Source organism: Rhinatrema bivittatum, chromosome 1 (genome assembly GCF_901001135.1).
Source record: "Rhinatrema bivittatum chromosome 1, aRhiBiv1.1, whole genome shotgun sequence".
Classification (NCBI taxonomy): domain Eukaryota; kingdom Metazoa; phylum Chordata; class Amphibia; order Gymnophiona; family Rhinatrematidae; genus Rhinatrema; species Rhinatrema bivittatum.
In genome coordinates, this window is record NC_042615.1 from 2,046,893 (window position 1) to 2,067,009 (window position 20,117).

The 20,117-nt window shown below is 51.6% G+C and overlaps 1 protein-coding gene across 1 annotated transcript in view; it reads left to right on the plus strand.

Moving 5' to 3' along the window:
* PDE5A (phosphodiesterase 5A) overlaps window positions 1–20,117 on the plus strand; it is a gene marked incomplete in the record, with an annotated part of 312,739 nt that overhangs the window by 145,332 nt on the left and 147,290 nt on the right. The window contains 3 exon segments of the mRNA XM_029586150.1: window positions 2,243–2,332; window positions 4,543–4,680; window positions 7,400–7,467. Of these exon segments, the coding sequence (XP_029442010.1) occupies window positions 2,243–2,332; window positions 4,543–4,680; window positions 7,400–7,467 (296 nt within the window).

Below are 20,117 nucleotides of genomic sequence, written 5' to 3' on the forward strand. Positions count from 1 at the left end.
GAGGTGAGGGGGACAGAGGGCAGGTATAGGGTAGGTTACTGCTCTTATTCTACCGCTTTTCAAAGCAAATCAAAGCGGTTTACAATAAGAATTATTTCTCAGCAATAGAAAGTACAAAAAGTGTAACATAAAACAACCATAATGCAACGTAAAATCAAATAAATGCCATAACAAAAACATTTAGTAACAACGCGAACACAGGTTCAGGACCACAAAATCAACAAAAGTTAAAAGCCAAAGCTCAGGGCAGGAGGTAGAAACTGGGGCTGAGACTTAGCGTAGGCAGAGGAGTAAAGGCCCTGACTTTGGAAGTTGATGGAGAATTGGAGAAGTGCATTTGGAGTGGAGAGACCGGGGTGCAATACTACTAATTGTAAACCCTGCCCATAATGTGGGTGCTCACCAGTGGGTGGGGCTTAATGTGCCATAGTGAGATTGTAAACCCCTCCTATAACCTGGAACTCACCAGTGGGTGGGACTTAATGTGCCATAGTGAGATTGTAAACCCCTCCAATAATCTGGGAACTCACCAGTGGGTAGGGCTTAATGTACCATAGTGCGATTGTAAAGCCCTCCTATAATCTGGGAACTCACCAGTGGATGGGACTTAATGTGCCATAGTGAGATTGTAAACCCCTCCAATAATCTGGGAACTCACTAGTGAGTGGGACTTAATGTGCCATAGTGAGATTGTAAACGTCTCCTATAATCTGGGAACTCACCAGTGGGTGGGGATGAACGGACCATAGTGAGATTGTAAACCCCTCCAATAATCTGGGAACTCACTAGTGAGTGGGACTTAATGTGCCATAGTGAGATTGTAAACGTCTCCTATAATCTGGGAACTCACCAGTGGGTGGGGATGAACGGACCATAGTGAGATTGTAAACCCCTCCTATAATCTGGGAGCTCACCAGTGGATGGGACTTAATGTGCCATAGTGAGATTGTAAACCCCTCCAATAATCTGGGAACTCACTAGTGAGTGGGACTTAATGTGCCATAGTGAGATTGTAAACGTCTCCTATAATCTGGGAACTCACCAGTGGGTGGGGATGAACGGACCATAGTGAGATTGTAAACCCCTCCAATAATCTGGGAACTCACTAGTGAGTGGGACTTAATGTGCCATAGTGAGATTGTAAACGCCTCCTATAATCTGGGAACTCAACAGTGGGTGGGGATGAATAGACCATGGTGAGATTGTAAACCCCTCCTATAATCTGGGAACTCACCAGTGGATGGGACTTAATGTGCCATAGTGCGATTGTAAACCCCTCCAATAATCTGGGAACTCACTAGTGAGTGGGACTTAATGTGCCATAGTGAGATTGTAAACCCCTCCTATAATCTGGGAACTCACCAGTGGGTAGTGATGAACAGACCATAGTGAGATTGTAAACCCCTCCTATAATCTGGAAACTCACCAGTGGGTAGGGCTTAATGTACCATAGTGCGATTGTAAACCCCTCTTCCCTGTACGTACCTGGATCAGTGCTTAATGTACCATAGTGAGATTGTAAACCCCTCCTATAATCTGGGAACTCACCAGTGGATGGGACTTAATGTGCCATAGTGAGATTGTAAACCCCTCCAATAATCTGGGAACTCACTAGTGAGTGGGACTTAATGTGCCATAGTGAGATTGTAAACGCCTCCTATAATCTGGGAACTCAACAGTGGGTGGGTCTTAATGTACCATAGTGCGATTGTAAACCCCTCCTATAATCTGGGAACTCACCAGTCGGTGGGGTTTAATGTACCATAGTGAGATTATAAACGCCTCCTGTAATCTGGGAACTCACCAGTGGGTGGGGTTTAATGTACCATAGTGAGATTGTAAACGCCTCCTATAATCTGGGAACTCACCAGTGGGTGGGGATGAACAGACCATAGTGCGATTGTAAACCCCTCCTATAATCTGGGAGCTCCCCAGTGGGTGGGGCTTAATGTACCATAGTGCGATTGTAAACCCCTCCTATAACCTGGAACTCACCAGTGGGTAGGGTTTAATGTACCTTAGTGAGATTATGAACGCCTCCTGTAATCAGGAAGATCAGCAGTGGGTAGGGATGAACAGACCATAGTAGATTGTAAACCCTGTTTATACTGAGGCACTGCATGATATGAACTGAAGATTCCATTTGATAACATTTCTTCCCTGTACAGGGAAGATACCTAATGTGTGGGGGCAGCCGGACCTGGATTATTAACCCTTTGCTTCCTGCCTCCTTTGTTGTCAGGATTTTGCTGCGTATCTGGCTTTCTGCGGGATTGTTCTGCACAATGCTCAGCTATATGAGACCTCACTGCTGGAGAACAGGCGGAACCAGGTAACATGGGGCAGGGGAAAATTGCTAGGGACCAGGCAAAAGCACAGGAGAACAGGACACCAGCTTTCTCCTGGCTGCTCACGGAAACCAAGTGACAGCATAACACAAGAGGAGAGGAGACCCGGGTGATAGTGCAAGGGGAGAGACCAGGGTGATAAAACATGGGGAGAAAGAACCATAACGATACCACAAAAGGAGAGATCAGGGTGATAGCACGCAGGGAGAGGATATCAAGGTGATAACATGAGGGGGAGGAGATCATGCAGTTGCTATTCAAATGGGCTTAGCCAGCTAACTTTTAAAATAGCTGGACAAACCCTGAAATTTGAATTCTGCCCCTCTCAGCAGCAGAATTTTACCTGAATAAGTCATTATCAGCTAAATTTTAGCAAGATTAAGAGAATCAGGGAGCAGGGGGCATTTCAGAGGCATGGATAACATTCCTGATCATCAGCCCTGCTGACTATCTCCCCCCCCCCCACTAGTGAAAAAAGGAGGGAAGAAGAGACGAGAGCAATAACATGTGCAAGAGGAGAGAGGAGATCAGGGTGGTAACAGGAGGGAAGGAAAGATCAAGGTGATAATATGTGAGAGAGGAGAGCACATTTTGGTAACAGGAGGACAGGAGATCAGGGTGATAATGTGAGATCAGGGTGATAACACGAGAGAAGAGGAGATCAGGGTGATAACAGGAGGAGTGAGGAGATCAGGGTGGTAACAGGAGGGGAGAGGAGATCAGTGCAGTAACATATGAGAGAGGAGATCAGGGTGATAACAAAAGGGAAGGTGAGATTAGGGTGATAATATGTGAGAGGGGAGAGCAGGGTGATAACACGAGGACAGGCGATCAGGGTGATAATGTGAGAGAGGAGATCAGGGTGATAACTCGAGGACAGGAGATCAGGGTGATAATGTGAGAGTGGAGATTAGGATGATAACACGAGGACAGGAGATCAGGGTGATAATGTGAGAGAGGAGATCAGGGTGATAACACGAGGACAGGAGATCAGGGTGATAATGTGAGAGAGGAGATCAGGGTGATAACACGAGGAAAGGAGATCAGGGTGATAAAGTGAGAGTGGAGATTAGGATGATAACACGAGGACAGGAGATCAAGGTGATAATGTGAGAGAGGAGATCAGGGTGATAATGTGAGAGGAGATCAGGGTGATAACATGAGGACAGGAGACCAGGGTGATAATGTGAGAGAGGAGATCAGGGTGATAATGTGAGAGAGGAGATCAGGGTGATGTGAGAGAGGAGATCAGGGTGATAATATGAGAGTGGAGATTAGGATGATAACACGAGGACAGGAGATCAAGGTGATAATGTGAGAGAGGAGATCAGGGTGTTAATGTGAGAGGAGATCAGGGTGATAATACGAGGACAGGAGACCAGGGTGATAATGTGAGAGAGGAGATCAGGGTGATAATGTGAGAAAGGAGATCAGGGTGATGTGAGAGAGGAGATCAGGGTGATGTGAGAGAGGAGATCAGGGTGATAATATGAGAGTGGAGATTAGGGTGATAACACGAGGACAATCAAGCAGCAGCCTTTCCTTCCTTTGGGCCTGTGCCCTGATGCAGCTGCGTCCTCCTTGGGGCCTGTGAAGCCAACAAGAAACCTCCTCCGGTTGCATTCTCCTTCCCGACTGCGCAACGGACTCATCTGCTCCTCATTCCCACCCACGCAGTGCGCTTCCTCAGCCTCGCCAGCGTTTTCCCCTGTCAGCCCGGAGACCTGGCAACTCCTTCCGGATTCCAGACTCTCGGGAGAGGTCCCGGGCATGCCGGCGGGTGACTGGGAGGAGAGGCAGAGCCGCGGGGTGCAGGTCCAATGCTCGGGGGAAGAAGAAGGAGTTGCCCGTTAATTGCGGTACTTTCTGTGGTCGTGACCGCCCCTCACCTGATGCTGCAGCTTCCCCATGCCCCACTCTGCTCCCTCAGTTTCAGAGGGGATCCCCCACATGCACGCACAAGGGGTGAGGGGAGGGCATATTTCCTGCTGGTGAGGGGAAGAGAGAAGGATTTTCCTATCTTCGGTTGGAGAGGGGGGAGTGGTTCCTCTTGGGCTGGTGATGAGGAGGGGCTTTCCCCAGTCTCTGGCTGGTGATGGGGAGGATGCGGGAGGTTTGCTGGTTTACCCCGGCTGTTGCTGCTTTGCTCCTTGCCGGCGGTGCTTTCAGCTGGAAGCGTCTCTGTCCCGTGCAGGTGCTCCTGGACCTCGCCAGCCTGATCTTCGAGGAGCAGCAGTCGCTGGAGGTCATCCTGAAGAAGATAGCGGCCACCATCATCTCCTTCATGCAGGTGCAGCGATGCACCATCTTCATCGTGGACGAGGACTGTCCCGTGAGTGCCCCCCGCGTGGCCCCCGCCCGGCTGCCGTGCCTGCTCGGGGGTTGCCATTTCTCTGGCGAATGCTTTAGCGAGGGGGGGGGGACATAATTGCCCCGATATGCTGACGGTTATAGTTATACCTGCGCTATCTGCACATAATCCGCTTCCAAAGGTCTGCAACGCGGATTATTTAGTAAATAAAATGCATTGGCCCGGGAACAAGGAGGAGGTGGAAGATGAGCGAGAGGCACCGCGGCTCCCGGGAGTGCATGCGGTGGGTCAGGGAGGCGGTAGACGCCGGCACCTCGCTGGACATGCTCCCGCTCCCGCTCCCGGTAAGGCCCTCGCCTGGTGCCGCATCGCCCGCTCCGTGGTCACCTGGTGACGGTGCCGGTCCGCGTGCACCCACAGAAATGCAGCTCAGCGGGGCCATTCTTTGCACTCACTCTGGGCATAATTTCATGCTCCCTGCGGGGACTCTGTCCCCGTGGATCTTATTCCTGATTTTCATAGCCAAAGTCTGTGCATCCCTTCCCTTTGAACACGGTGTGCGGGCACCACTTGACCCTGCTTCCTGTGCTGGTGAAATATCAATGACCGACTAAGGGAGACGACCTGAAGGCGCCTCTGGGATTGTACAGGACCCGCGCAGTGCTCACAGGCTGCCGGTTTAGCTGCGTATGTCGCTCTGTGCCTGGGTCAGTGGCTTCCCCCTCTCCACTACCCCCTCCCCCCAAATCATTTATGACAAAGTTTCTGAGGGCTCTGCAGAAGGAAGCGAGCAGGCGGATCCCGGAGCGCACAGATACCTTCCAGGTTGCAATACCGTGGGAGTCGGGGGGGTGTTTGATTTCAGAGCTGGAAGGAGTTGTGAAGCAGAGGGACGTGGGACAGAGGATGGGGTGGGATGAGAAGTCAGCAGTGTTGTAGTGTAAGCGCGGGGCTGCAGTGCTGTGCGTGGCAGGGCAGTGGCTGCTGCTGATCTGTACTGCGAGGGTGGGATTGTGAAGCAGAGGGATGTGGGACAGAGAATGGGGGTGGGATGAGAAATCAGCAGTGTTGTAGTGTAAGCGCGGGGCTGCAGTGCTGTGCGTGGCAGGACAGTGGCTGCCGCCGTTCTGTACTGCAAGGGTGGGATTGTGAAGCAGAGGGATGTGGGACAGAGGATGGGGTGGGATGAGAAGTCAGCAGTGTTGTAGTGTAAGCACGGGGCTGCAGTGCTGTGCGTGGCAGGGCAGTGGCTGCCGCCGTTCTGTACTGCAAGGGTGGGATTGTGAAGCAGAGGGACGTGGGACAGAGGATGGGGGTGGGATGAGAAATCAGCAGTGTTGTAGTGTAAGCACGGGGCTGCAGTGCTGTGCGTGGCAGGGCAGTGGCTGCTGCCGTTCTGTACTGCAAGGGTGGGATTGTGAAGCAGAGGGACGTGGGACAGAGGATGGGGTGGGATGAGAAGTCAGCAGTGTTGCAGTGTAAGCCTGGGGCTGCAGTGCTGTGCATGGCAGGGCAGTGGCTGCCGCCGTTCTGTACTGCGAGGGTGGGATTGTGAAGCAGAGGGACGTGGGACAGAGGATGGGGGTGGGATGAGAAATCAGCAGTGTTGTAGTGTAAGCACGGGGCTGCAGTGCTGTGCGTGGCAGGGCAGTGGCTGCTGCCGTTCTGTACTGCAAGGGTGGGATTGTGAAGCAGAGGGACGTGGGACAGAGGATGGGGTGGGATGAGAAGTCAGCAGTGTTGCAGTGTAAGCCTGGGGCTGCAGTGCTGTGCATGGCAGGGCAGTGGCTGCCGCCGTTCTGTACTGCGAGGGTGGGATTGTGAAGCAGAGGGATGTGGGACAGAGGATGGGGTGGGATGAGAAGTCAGCAGTGTTGTTGTGTAAGCACGGGGCTGCAGTGCTGTGCGTGGCAGGGCAGTGACTGCCGCCGTTCTGTACTGCGAGGGTGGGATTGCTTCTCCCTCTCCTGGGTCTGCAGGGGCGAGGCTAGACTTTCTGCGTGAAGGCCGGTCTGTGGCGCAGAGCTGCGTCGGCCTTCTCTCGGGAGCAGAGCTGGAAGGGGTGGCTCGCTGGCCGTTAACTTAGCTTTCCACAGGCTTTAGCCCCTCTGCCTGCCACGTTTCTTCCCCCGTCGCTGTGCGCTATGGCCGGGCTTGGAAACGTTTCTCGGTGGGGAGGGACCGCACTGGCCCCTCTGCTCCTGCTGCCCCCGGACGAGCGGGCGAGGGAATTTTCCAAAGCCCCACGGGGTCCTGTAGGCCTGTTGGTCTGGAGAAAGTAGTTTGGCTGCCGTGCTAGGCCACGTGAAGGTGGACAAATACAATTTTAAAGTAGATATGGATAAGGTGCTGCCTTTTTTGATTTTATTTGTTAGCAGCCTCTGTGGACTCCGTTTTCAGTCGGCCACTGTGGCTGAAGTTTGCCCGCTCTCTTTAAGCAGATTTCCAGCTGAATAGCCGGTTAAACTTTGGCTGCTCATGCAGCGGGGGGAAGTCACGGGCCTGCCCTGGGAACATCCCTTACAACCACCCCCTTTTCTTTTGCTGAGCTAAATTTGGCCACTTTTGAATTTGAGGAGATTTAGTTTGTTGGAAGACACAGGAGGGGGAAATATGCATCCAGTCTGGGGAGGGGAATTCTGATAAGGAGGCCGGCGCGCTGCTGCATGCCGCGGCGTGGGCGCAGGACGCAGGTGAGAGCCGCAAGCTTTCCTGACGAGGCTCTTGTTTGCCTTTGCAGAATTCCTTCTCCAGTGTCCTGCACATGGCATGCGAGGAAGTGGAAGAGCCGGCAGAGGCTGCCAAAAGGTGAGAGGACCCCGCTGCAGGAAGCAGCCACACTCCCCCAGGCGTGGGTTTAGTCTGTCAGTGGTGCCGGCAGCAGATTCACTCAGCTCCCAGCCGGGGGCCCTGCCGGGGTTCCGGGGCCAGAAGCTCCCAGCCTGCAACTGAAAATGCAATCAGACGTGAACAGGCAGGGCTGTGTCCGGCCTGTGCGAAGGTTCACAGCCAGGGGGCTGACCGGGCACGTGGATCCCTTTCAGAATCGCCTTTACTCTGTATCTGTGCCCATGGTTAAAGTCCGCTTTTGTTTTCGTGCTCACTCCTGGCGGCACTGCTGGCCCTCGAGAAAGGGAGAATATCAGCAGAGCAGAGAAGAAGCGGTGACGAGGGCGGTGAGCCCAGGTTTGGGGGGCAGGCTGCTCGGGGAGGCTGACGCGGTGGCAGAAGAGAGGAGGGGAGTCATAGTTTGGGGCAGGAGGCGCGGGAGGATTGGGCCGCAGTCTGGGCCTTGTCGGTAATGGAGAATTCGTGCAGCGCTGGGGAAAGTGCAGACACGTGTGCACGGCAGGCGGCACGAGAGAGAGAGCGAGAGAGGGTGATTTTCCTCTGGGGTGCGGGGGCTGACGTCACCCACAGACAGAGGGGACTTGGCAGCCACCATTATTTGTCAGTGGTCAGGGAAGTGGGACTACAAGTAATAAATGTTCTGCACTTAAACCTGAATTAGGTGAAGAGGATGATAATGAGATGATGAGAGGTGTGAAATGTGGACTTCGACTTCTCTCCCAGGACTTCTCAGAGAGGCAATTGGTTTAAAAGGAGAACACTGAACTAAATTTCAATGTGGGATACCTTAAACCATTTGGAGAACATCACTTTCAGGCCGATTCAGTGAAGTCCGCGGGAGAGCGGACAAACGCCCGCTCTCCCGGCGCGCGCACCGGCCCCTCGCCTGTGCGTGCTATTCACTATGCAAATTAGGTGGTGCGGTAGAAACAGGGAAAAGGACGCGCTAGGGACACTAGCGCGTCCCTAGCGCCTCCTTTTTGTCAGGAGCGGCGGCTGTCAGCGGGTTTGACAGCTGACGCTCAATTTTGCCGGCGTCGGTTCTCGAGCCCGCTTACAGCCACGGACTCGGAAACCGGACGCCGGCAAAATTGAGCGTCCGGTTTTCGACCCGACAGCCGCCGGCCTGTTTTACATTTTTTTTTTTCTTTTTTTTTTTAACTTTTTTTACTCTTCGGGACCTCCGACTTAATATTGCCATGATATTAGGTCGGAGGGTGCACAGAAAAGCAGTTTTTACTGCTTTTCTGTGCACTTTCCTGGTGCTGGAAGAAATTAGCGCCTACCTTTGGGTAGGCGCTAATTTCTTAAAGTAAAATGTGCGGCTTGGCTACACATTTTACTTTCTGAATCGCGTGGGAATACCTAATAGGGCCCTCAACATGTATTTGCATGTTGCAGGCGCTATTAGGTGCCGTGAGTCGGACGCTCGTTTTCTGCCCCTTACTGAATAAGAGGTAAGGGAAAACGCGCGTCCAAGAGCAGGCTAGCAGTGCGCACTGTACTGTATCGGCCTGTTTATTGGCTGCTGAGAAAGAGGTGAATAATGAGTAATGTGAAAGGAGAACACTTCAGATCTGTAGGTCAGAAAAGTCATTTCATGAAGAATTAGAATTTGTTAGGTTTAGTTGGGTTCGTGTTTTTATTTTAGGTTAGGAAAGAAATAATGCTGAGCCTTAGCTGAGATGTGAACTGTACGGCTACAAAACCTGATACTAATGTACTGCCCTCGGCTCTCCATCTTGTACCCCTTGAGTGCCTATGCAGTCAGTTAAACCTTTTTCCTTTCCCAGCTTTAATACCAGAGAACTCAGTTCTTAAATACTAAATATCATTTATTGGAAAGCTGAACGGTTCAGACTCAATGTGCACGGCAGGGTATCAAGGACAGATGCACAGACAGCAGTGTCCAGTCCAGCTGTTGAGTTTTTGGAAGTCCAGCAGTCAGAGGAGAGACAATAATAGTGAATAGTAGTGGGACAGGAATAGGCAGGTGAAAAAGTGATGCTGTGAGGAGCCTGTAGAGAAGGACTCAGGATGAGCTGTTAGCTTGCCAAGAGCCTTTTGTAACTAAACGGCAAGCTCGTATACGGGCACCTCCGCCTCATCCCAGTTAGCCAAATGGAGTCTATTTTGCAGAATTTTAAAAGGACACCGTGTGACACGGTTCCTCCATAAGAGAAGACCTCCGGTGTGTGTAAGCCAGTAATGCAAGGTTAAACTTTATTACTCAGCCATCTGAAAAAACACAAGCCTTGTTCTGCATTCAAACCAACAGGGGGGCAGGATGTTCAAATAAGAAATCCAATGTTCTTCTTTCTGCAGTGGTAGCTTGGGAATATTACCAGCACGCCAATTCAAAGCCTCACGTTCTATAACAAAAAAGCACAAATCATTAAACGCCTATCAAGGGTCAATACAACGTGCAGTGAAAGATGCTGCAACCCGAGCTGGTTACTCACAGCTCCTCTGCTCTGCCATCCTAGTGCATCTCACTCGGTCTCACAGCGCCCCTTCTCTGCCATCCTCGTGCATCTCACTCGGTCTCACAGCTCCCCTGCTCTGCCATCCTAGTGCATCTCACTCGGTCTCACAGCTCCCCTGCTCTGCCGTCCTAGTGCATCTCACTCAGTCTCACAGCTCCCCTGCTCTGCCGTCCTAGTGCATCTCACTCGGTCTCACAACTCCCCTGCTCTGCCGTCCTAGTGCATCTCACTCAGTCTCACAGCTCCTCTGCTCTGCCATCTTAGTGCATCGCACTCAGTCTCCCAGCTCCTCTGCTCTGCCATCCTAGTGCATCTCACTCGGTCTCCCAGCTCCTCTGCTCTGCCGTCCTAGTGCATCTCACTCGGTCTCACAGCTCCCCTGCTCTGCCGTCCTAGTGCATCTCACTCAGTCTCACAGCTCCTCTGCTCTGCCGTCCTAGTGCATCTCACTCAGTCTCCCAGCTCCTCTGCTCTGCCGTCCTAGTGCATCTCACTCGGTCTCACAGCTCCCCTGCTCTGCCATCCTAGTGCATCTCACTCGGTCTCACAGCTCCCCTCTCTGCCGTCCTAGTGCATCTCACTCGGTCTCCCAGCTCCTCTGCTCTGCCGTCCTAGTGCATCTCACTCGGTCTCACAGCTCCCCTCTCTGCCGTCCTAGTGCATCTCACTCGGTCTCCCAGCTCCTCTGCTCTGCCGTCCTAGTGCATCTCACTCGGTCTCACAGCTCCCCTGCTCTGCCATCCTAGTGCATCTCACTCGGTCTCACAGCTCCCCTCTCTGCCGTCCTAGTGCATCTCACTCGGTCTCCCAGCTCCTCTGCTCTGCCGTCCTAGTGCATCTCACTCGGTCCTCACAGCTCCCCTGCTCTGCCATCCTAGTGCATCTCACTCGGTCTCACAGCTCCCCTGCTCTGCCGTCCTAGTGCATCTCACTCGGTCTCACGGCTCCTCTGCTCTGCAATCCTAGTGCATCTCACTCGGTCTCACGGCTCCCCTGCTCTGCAATCCTAGTGCATCTCACTCGGTCTCACGGCTCCCCTGCTCTGCCGTCCTAGTGCATCTCACTCGGTCTCACGGCTCCCCTGCTCTGCCGTCCTAGTGCATCTCACTCGGTCTCACGGCTCCCCTGCTCTGCCGTCCTAGTGCATCTCACTCGGTCTCACGGCTCCCCTGCTCTGCCGTCCTAGTGCATCTCACTCGGTCTCACGGCTCCCCTGCTCTGCCGTCCTAGTGCATCTCACTCGGTCTCACGGCTCCCCTGCTCTGCCGTCCTAGTGCATCTCACTCGGTCTCACGGCTCCCCTGCTCTGCCGTCCTAGTGCATCTCACTCGGTCTCACGGCTCCCCTGCTCTGCCGTCCTAGTGCATCTCACTCGGTCTCACGGCTCCCCTGCTCTGCCGTCCTAGTGCATCTCACTCGGTCTCACGGCTCCCCTGCTCTGCCGTCCTAGTGCATCTCACTCGGTCTCACGGCTCCCCTGCTCTGCCGTCCTAGTGCATCTCACTCGGTCTCACGGCTCCCCTGCTCTGCCGTCCTAGTGCATCTCACTCGGTCTCACAACTCCCCTGCTCTGCCGTCCTAGTGCATCTCACTCAGTCTCACAGCTCCTCTGCTCTGCCATCTTAGTGCATCGCACTCAGTTTCCCAGCTCCTCTGCTCTGCCATCCTAGTGCATCTCACTCGGTCTCCCAGCTCCTCTGCTCTGCCGTCCTAGTGCATCTCACTCGGTCTCACAACTCCCCTGCTCTGCCGTCCTAGTGCATCTCACTCAGTCTCACAGCTCCTCTGCTCTGCCATCTTAGTGCACCGCACTCAGTCTCCCAGCTCCTCTGCTCTGCCGTCCTAGTGCATCTCACTCGGTCTCCCAGCTCCTCTGCTCTGCCGTCCTAGTGCATCTCACTCAGTCTCACAGCTCCCCTGCTCTGCCGTCCTAGTGCATCTCACTCAGTCTCACAGCTCCTCTGCTCTGCCGTCCTAGTGCATCTCACTCAGTCTCCCAGCTCCTCTGCTCTGCCGTCCTAGTGCATCTCACTCGGTCTCACAGCTCCCCTGCTCTGCCATCCTAGTGCATCTCACTCGGTCTCACAGCTCCCCTCTCTGCCGTCCTAGTGCATCTCACTCGGTCTCCCAGCTCCTCTGCTCTGCCGTCCTAGTGCATCTCACTCGGTCTCACAGCTCCCCTGCTCTGCCATCCTAGTGCATCTCACTCGGTCTCACAGCTCCCCTGCTCTGCCATCCTAGTGCATCTCACTCGGTCTCACAGCTCCCCTGCTCTGCCGTCCTAGTGCATCTCACTCGGTCTCACAGCTCCCCTGCTCTGCCGTCCTAGTGCATCTCACTCGGTCTCACGGCTCCTCTGCTCTGCCGTCCTAGTGCATCTCACTCGGTCTCATGGCTCCCCTGCTCTGCCATCCTAGTGCATCTCACTCGGTCTCACGGCTCCCCTGCTCTGCCGTCCTAGTGCATCTCACTCGGTCTCACGGCTCCCCTGCTCTGCCGTCCTAGTGCATCTCACTCGGTCTCACGGCTCCCCTGCTCTGCCGTCCTAGTGCATCTCACTCGGTCTCACGGCTCCCCTGCTCTGCCGTCCTAGTGCATCTCACTCGGTCTCACGGCTCCCCTGCTCTGCCGTCCTAGTGCATCTCACTCGGTCTCACGGCTCCCCTGCTCTGCCGTCCTAGTGCATCTCACTCGGTCTCACGGCTCCTCTGCTCTGCCGTCCTAGTGCATCTCACTCGGTCTCACGGCTCCCCTGCTCTGCCGTCCTAGTGCATCTCACTCGGTCTCACGGCTCCTCTGCTCTGCCGTCCTAGTGCATCTCACTCGGTCTCCCAGCTCCTCTGCTCTGCCATCCTAGTGCATCTCACTCGGTCTCACAGCTCCCCTGCTCTGCCGTCCTAGTGCATCTCACTCGGTCTCACAGCTCCCCTGCTCTGCCGTCCTAGTGCATCTCACTCGGGTCTCACAGCTCCTCTGCTCTGCCATCTTAGTGCATCGCACTCGGTCTCCCAGCTCCTCTGCTCTGCCATCCTAGTGCATCTCACTCGGTCTCCCAGCTCCTCTGCTCTGCCGTCCTAGTGCATCTCACTCAGTCTCCCAGCTCCTCTGCTCTGCCGTCCTAGTGCATCTCACTCGGTCTCACAGCTCCCCTGCTCTGCCGTCCTAGTGCATCTCACTCGGTCTCACGGCTCCCCTGCTCTGCCGTCCTAGTGCATCTCACTCGGTCTCACGGCTCCTCTGCTCTGCCGTCCTAGTGCATCTCACTCGGTCTCACGGCTCCCCTGCTCTGCCGTCCTAGTGCATCTCACTCGGTCTCACGGCTCCCCTGCTCTGCCGTCCTAGTGCATCTCACTCGGTCTCACGGCTCCCCTGCTCTGCCGTCCTAGTGCATCTCACTCGGTCTCACGGCTCCCCTGCTCTGCCGTCCTAGTGCATCTCACTCGGTCTCACGGCTCCCCTGCTCTGCCGTCCTAGTGCATCTCACTCGGTCTCACGGCTCCTCTGCTCTGCCATCCTAGTGCATCTCACTCGGTCTCACGGCTCCTCTGCTCTGCCATCCTAGTGCATCTCACTCGGTCTCACGGCTCCTCTGCTCTGCCCTCCTAGTGCATCTCACTCGGTCTCACAGCGCCCCTTCTCTGCCATCCTCGTGCATCTCACTCGGTCTCACAGCTCCCCTGCTCTGCCCTCCTAGTGCATCTCACTCGGTCTCACAGCTCCTCTGCTCTGCCCTCCTAGTGCATCTCACTCAGAAGGTCTTCTCTATATAAAATTATTCACAAGGACAACACACAGCACGGATCACGTAGGAAGTGGGGCAAGCGGATGGAATAAGGAAGGCCTCATTTCTTTAGTCACTGGGATGCAGATGTCATTTCTATTCATGCTCCTAAATGAATCATCTTTATTTTATTCACACGACTTGTGACTCTGTTCACTACAACAATCTGGGAGTTATCATTATAAAAACCACATCTTAGAATTATACACAGGTCATGTGCAAAAGACCCTTTCGGCCAAATTTTAAAAGCGTTGTTCGTGCTAAAAGGTCAATAAATGCGAATATATGGTCTTTGCAAGAGTGAGCGGATTTTAAAAGCCGCTAATTGTGCACGTATATGCGCGTGCGCGAGTTACACAAAGGGGGCGGGAAAAGGCAGGGCATGGGGGTTCTGGGACGGGGACAGCAGTTACGTTGGAGGCCACAGCACGCGGCAGCTTGTTAGCTGCATGGCTGCTCCTGATGACGTGTAAGTCTGCAGAAAATCGCTGTTTAGGCCTAACGTGACAGGTTGAAGGGTCCGGGTCAACTGGGGGGAGTGCAGGCTGAAGAAGCAGAGGGGTCTGGATGACCTCGAGATAAGACTGGGCAAGCTGGTGGCCTGCTTGGTAAAACTGGCAGTGTCCTTCACGCAAGCATGAACCCAGCCAGTGAGGAGGAGGAGTACAAAAACCTCCTGACTGAACTTTGCACAAAATCCAAAACTTCACCACTGGGTGAGGAATCACTGCAGTCCTCTCACTGGCTGGAAAGGAATAACCAGGTCTTCTCCCTGCTGCCCTGCGCTTACGGGGGTTGCCTCACCAGCAGGAACAGGATTCAGCCAGGCATAAACCAAATCTTGAACATAAGAACATAAGAAATTGCCATGCTGGGACAGTCCAAGGGTCCATCAAGCCCAGCATCCTGTTTCCAACAGAGGCCAATCCAGGCCATAAGAACCTGGCAAGTACCCAAACACTAAGAAGATCCCATGCTACTGATGCAATTAATAGCAGTGGCTATTCCCTAACGGGCCGATACAGTAAAGCGCGGCCGTGGTTACCCGGTTTTTAACCCGCTTTGGACTCAAGTTTTGGACGCGTAAGGCGAACCCGCGATTCAGTATCGTCTTTTACGCGTCCTTACCGCTTGCCGAAAAGGACGCGTATCCCTTTCCGCCCGCCGCCGGGGGGGGTGGGTTAGGTAGGGGAAGGGAGGGGAAGGTGAGGGGAGGGCGAAAGAAAGTTCCCTCCGAGGCCACTCCGATTTCGGAGCGGCCTCGGAGGGAACGGAGGCAGGCTGCAGGGCTCGGCGCGCGCAAGGCTGCCCAAAATCGGCAGCCTTGCGCGCGCCGATCCTAGATTTTATAAGATACGCGCTGCTATGCGCGTATCTTATAAAATCCAGCGTACTTTTGTTGGCGCCTGCTGCGCGAACAAGGGTACGCATTCGCACTCTTTTTAAAAATCCGCCCCTTAGAGAATAGCCACTGCCATTAGCAATGGTTACATGGAATAGACTTAGTGTTTGGGTACTTGCCAGGTTCTTATGGCCTGGATTGGCCACTGTTGGAAACAGGATGCTGGGCTTGATGGACCCTTGGTCTGACCCAGTATGGCATTTTCTTATGTTCTTAATGATCGGATTAGCTATTCCCTTCGATACAGTAACGTGCGCCCAAATTATCGCCCTGTTAACCAGCTCATTTACCGCGTCTTTAATCTGAATATTTACCGCCTACCCTGTCCCTGGCGTTAGTGTGGTGTTCAGTCAGCTTCGTACCGGACAGCGGCCATGGACAACGTGCATATACTGGCTCTGGCGATATTTTTCATTCGGTTGAGAAGCAGAATGAGAAATGCTCGATTGAGAAATGCTCGAAATGCTTGGCAAGGTCGCGGCTTGGACGTCTGGCCGGGCGCTCAATGCAGCGGGGTCTGTAGGAAAGAACCATCCACTTACCTGGTGGAATGACAGGTACCAGCGCACCCTGGATACTGTACAGGCGCCGTATACCGCTTCATTGACGCGCTTTGGACACCACTTGGATTTGCGTCTAATTTGAATACTGAATCGAGCGGCATGTGAACCAAAATATGCGCGCGGCAAACGAGGGTGCGCCTGGCACTGCCGCACTGTTTCTTACGCATCCTTACTGTATCGGCCCGTATGTAAACTTGATTAATAGCAGTTAATGAACTTCTCCAAGAACTTATCCAATCCTTTTTTGAACCCAGCTACACTAACTGCACTAACCACATCCTCTGGCAACAAATTCCAGAGTTTAATTGTGCGTTGAGTGAAAAAGAATTTTCTCCGATTAGTTTTAAAATGTGCTACTTGCTAACTTCATGGAGTGCCCCCTAGTCTTTCTACTATCCGAAAGAGTAAATAACCGATTCACATCTACTCGTTCTAGACCTCTCATGATTTTAAACACCTCTATCATATCCCCCCTCAGCCGTCTCTTCTCCAAGCTGAACAGCCCTAACCTCTTCAGCCTTTCCTCATAGGGGAGCTGTTCCATCCCCTTTATCATTTTGGTTGCCCTTCTCTGTACCTTCTCCATCACAATTATATCTTTTTGCAGTTTAATAATAATAATAATAATTTTTTAATGACAGCTCTGTTCTTCATTGTTCTTGTACATCATCAGTATGAATGCTGGGTCTGTGACATCTGTGAAACACAGGCCCAGCATCCATGGTCCATAGTGGTGTGGAAGTCTGTGAACCAAGGATTCGGGGTCTGTCACGGTTGGTCCAGGCCTGCATCCTTGGTCCAGAAATTTGCAGGCACGTTGCAATATTAAAAAAAAACAGGCACATTTAAAATTTGAACATATTAAAAACAGTGTGTTCTTCCACTGGCGTTCATCTTCCCAGTGGTTGCGCTGATCTGAGAAGAGAAAAATGTTGAAGTTAGAATCGCACTCCACACATCACCTGGTCAAACCATCCGACCCCCACCATGAGTACCTGTATCTCCGAAGTAGTCCGCAATGACCTTGCTATTTCCATCTGCAGCAGGGGTAAACATTTTGGGCTCCGGCCCCAGATCCAGATTCACATCTTGATGACTGCCATGCTGGAAGGCAATGTTGTGCAGCAGGCAGCAACTGCAGCAATATGCACCGCTTTCTCCAGTGAATGCTTCAGTGCACCTCCAGAGCGGTCGAGGCAGAGGAACCTGCTTTTCAAAACACCAAATGTGCATTCAGTGACCGCTTTGGTTCTTGCATGTGCCTCATTGTACTGGATTTCCGCTGCTGTACATGGTGCAGACAGAGGCATGAGCATCCATGCTTTGCAGCCGTAACCAGCAACTCCTGTTAAAAAAAAAAAAAAAAAAAAAGGGAAAGCAAATGCTATTGTTTAGCAGTATGTACTACTGTTCAGCAAATTTCCAGCTTTTGGTACCTGCCCTAGAGAGCTTACATTTGCAGTGGATTAGAATATGCTTTGGTACCATATACCACAAATGCGCATTATCCTGCCTTTGGTACCTACCCTAGAGAGCTTACATACCCACCTCCCACCAAGCTTGATCCTATAGCGGAATAGCAGGCATTTCTGATGCCACGCACACTAATCTGCTTTGAGTACCCACCTCAGAGAGAGCTTAACATTTCACTTTTTTAGCACGCACTCTGTTTTGACTTGTATTTCAAACTTATTGAGCTACCATCCTTCACCATATTTCCCTTCAATGAAATTTTGGACCAATGCCGACTGTGCGACGATGGAGGAGTCATGGCAGCTGCCAGCAAACTTGAAGATGGCACTGCTGAACTTCATGTGCTGATTGCATACAGCTTGTACATTCAGGGAGTGGAAGTGCTTCCTGCTCCAGGAGTGACGTGGGTGCCATCCATAGCTCCTATTATATTTGGCGTGCATTTCATCTCCTGCCACTCCGTAAGCCGCTGTGGATATCTGATGTGCTGCCTGACCCGTTTCATCATGGCCCGCAGTACCTGGGATGAAATGCTTTGAAAGCGTTTGTGCCAGCCAGCGCAGCCGCTGTATTCTGGAAGGAACCTGTGGCGAGAAAATGCAAAGCACAGAGAAGCTTTACCAGGCCTGGAATGGCACATCCCTGATCTGTTAGAGGATCGGTATCGTCTCCGATCTCTTCCTAGAGAGAGAGAGAACTGCACTAGAGCTCAGTCTATACTTCCGCACCACATCTGTCTCCTCAGGCGGAATATCATCTGTCTGCGCGCCCTTCTGCGAACGGCTGAGCCAAGTCCTGCTCCTCTCAGACCCTCCCTTCAGTCTGCTCCTCTCTCTCGTCCTCATTGTAAGGTTTCTGCCGCTATTATTCTTTGGCTGACCTGCAAAACATATCAAACCATCAAAATAAAGTGTACACAATCCATGTCTGCAACAGAGAAGCAACCCCACACATCCAAGCAATGGCCAGCAATGGAGTAAAATGGCCACCAGAAATGAGCTTTTTCACTTTTACACCTGCCCTGGCCTAGGCGTTAAAAAAACCAGATACTAAAATGTCTCCTTGCTAATGTGGCTCTCTGCATTGCCCTGTCTTAGCTAATAGTTTCACTTACACATGGCATTTGCATGTGCCCATGCTAAGTTTACCGTGGATTTTTAGGACAAGTTTTTTCGGATGTAAAACCTGTTTTACTTACATGACTCAGGTTAGCAGAATAAACCCACGGCACTAATTACATCCGCCTCTGTGAGCCTATACAGCCAGCACTAGTTCTGATTGCCCAAGAATAGAATGTAAAACGTGTGTCACCCATCAAATTCTCCAGAAACACGTACTGCAGGTACTTATTAACCAGCACGGGCTCTGCCGTCCTTGTGTGGGTCTTCTCTGAAATCTGCAGATGGTATCAGTGGCGTAGCCAGAATTGATTTTTTGGGTGGGCACAAGGTTAACATGGGTGAGCTGTGGGCATGCAGGTCTGAGACCTACTAGTTGTTTTTTTTTACTGATAAATAATGCCATATACTGCACCCTAGAATGGCTTTCTAAGTAATTTGCAACAGACATTATGCATCATGCATGAAACTTTAAAATAATTTACTTCAGATATTTCAAGCACTTACCAGCATTACAAATTCCTTATTAATCAGAATTTATTTTATATTTATTGCAGTTTATAAATGCACAAGTATAGAAAACAATCAGATCCAATCATGTAATAAAACAAAAATGAATGTATTCTTTCATGAACCATCTTTGAGGAAAGCCAGAAATCTTCATAAATACAATAAAAATATAATTAATCATCAGAACAGGTGCAGCACAGAGCTAGGGCAATTCACATAACATGAAAAAAAATATTCAAATTCTGGTTTCACCTCAGCAAAAAATAACCCTCCACTGCTATTTTGTGAAGTAACACAAACTCTTGCAAAGAAAGAGGCATCTGGAACCTTGCCATACAGTCACAGCACTGACTCTCAGGATTCAAATAACAGCAACCTTATGAAAAAGCAGCAATGCAAATACTACCCCAGGCCCTAGAACATTAATACATCACCTACGGGAATAACAGAACAAGCTGGACTACTACTACAGAGAAACTACACGCTAGCAGAAATACTGCATTTCTGTCACACACAGGCAAAACTGAGACCGACCCTTACCTAATATAGAAATAAGAGACTATAAATTAGAAACAGAAACATGCAGATAAAGCCAAAATACAAAGCCTGAGAAACTAAAATGTCTGAACAGTGGAATACTTAAGAAAGAGCAAAATACAAAAATATAAGAAATGCACATTCCTAAAGATGACACATTTAAATTGCTAACATCTCAATATATATATATATATATATATATATTTTTTTTTTTTTTTACCTTTGTTGTCTGACCTTTGTATTTTTCTAATCAGTTGGTCCTGGTCTCTTTTTCCCATTTTTTTCCCTTGTCGCTCATTTCCTAATTCCTTTTCAGTGTCTTTCTTCTACTACTGTCTTCTTCCCTTCCACACACACACACATACACGCTTTCTCTCACACTCCCCCTCACACACTTACGCTCTCACTCTCATATGCTCTCCCCTCACCCCCAAGCTCACATTCTCTGCAGACACACATACAAGCTCTCACTTTCTCACCCCTCCCCAGGCTTATATTCTTATGCACACACAGACGCACATCCAGGCACCCATTCTCACCCACACATACACACATTCAGGCACCCATTCTCACACACACACACACACAAACCCAGACTCCCATTCTCACCAACAAACCCAGGATTCCATTCTCACCCACACATACACACATTCAGGATCCTATTCTCACCCACACATACACACATTCAGGATCCTATTCTCACCCACACATACACATATTCAAGCTCCCATTCTCACC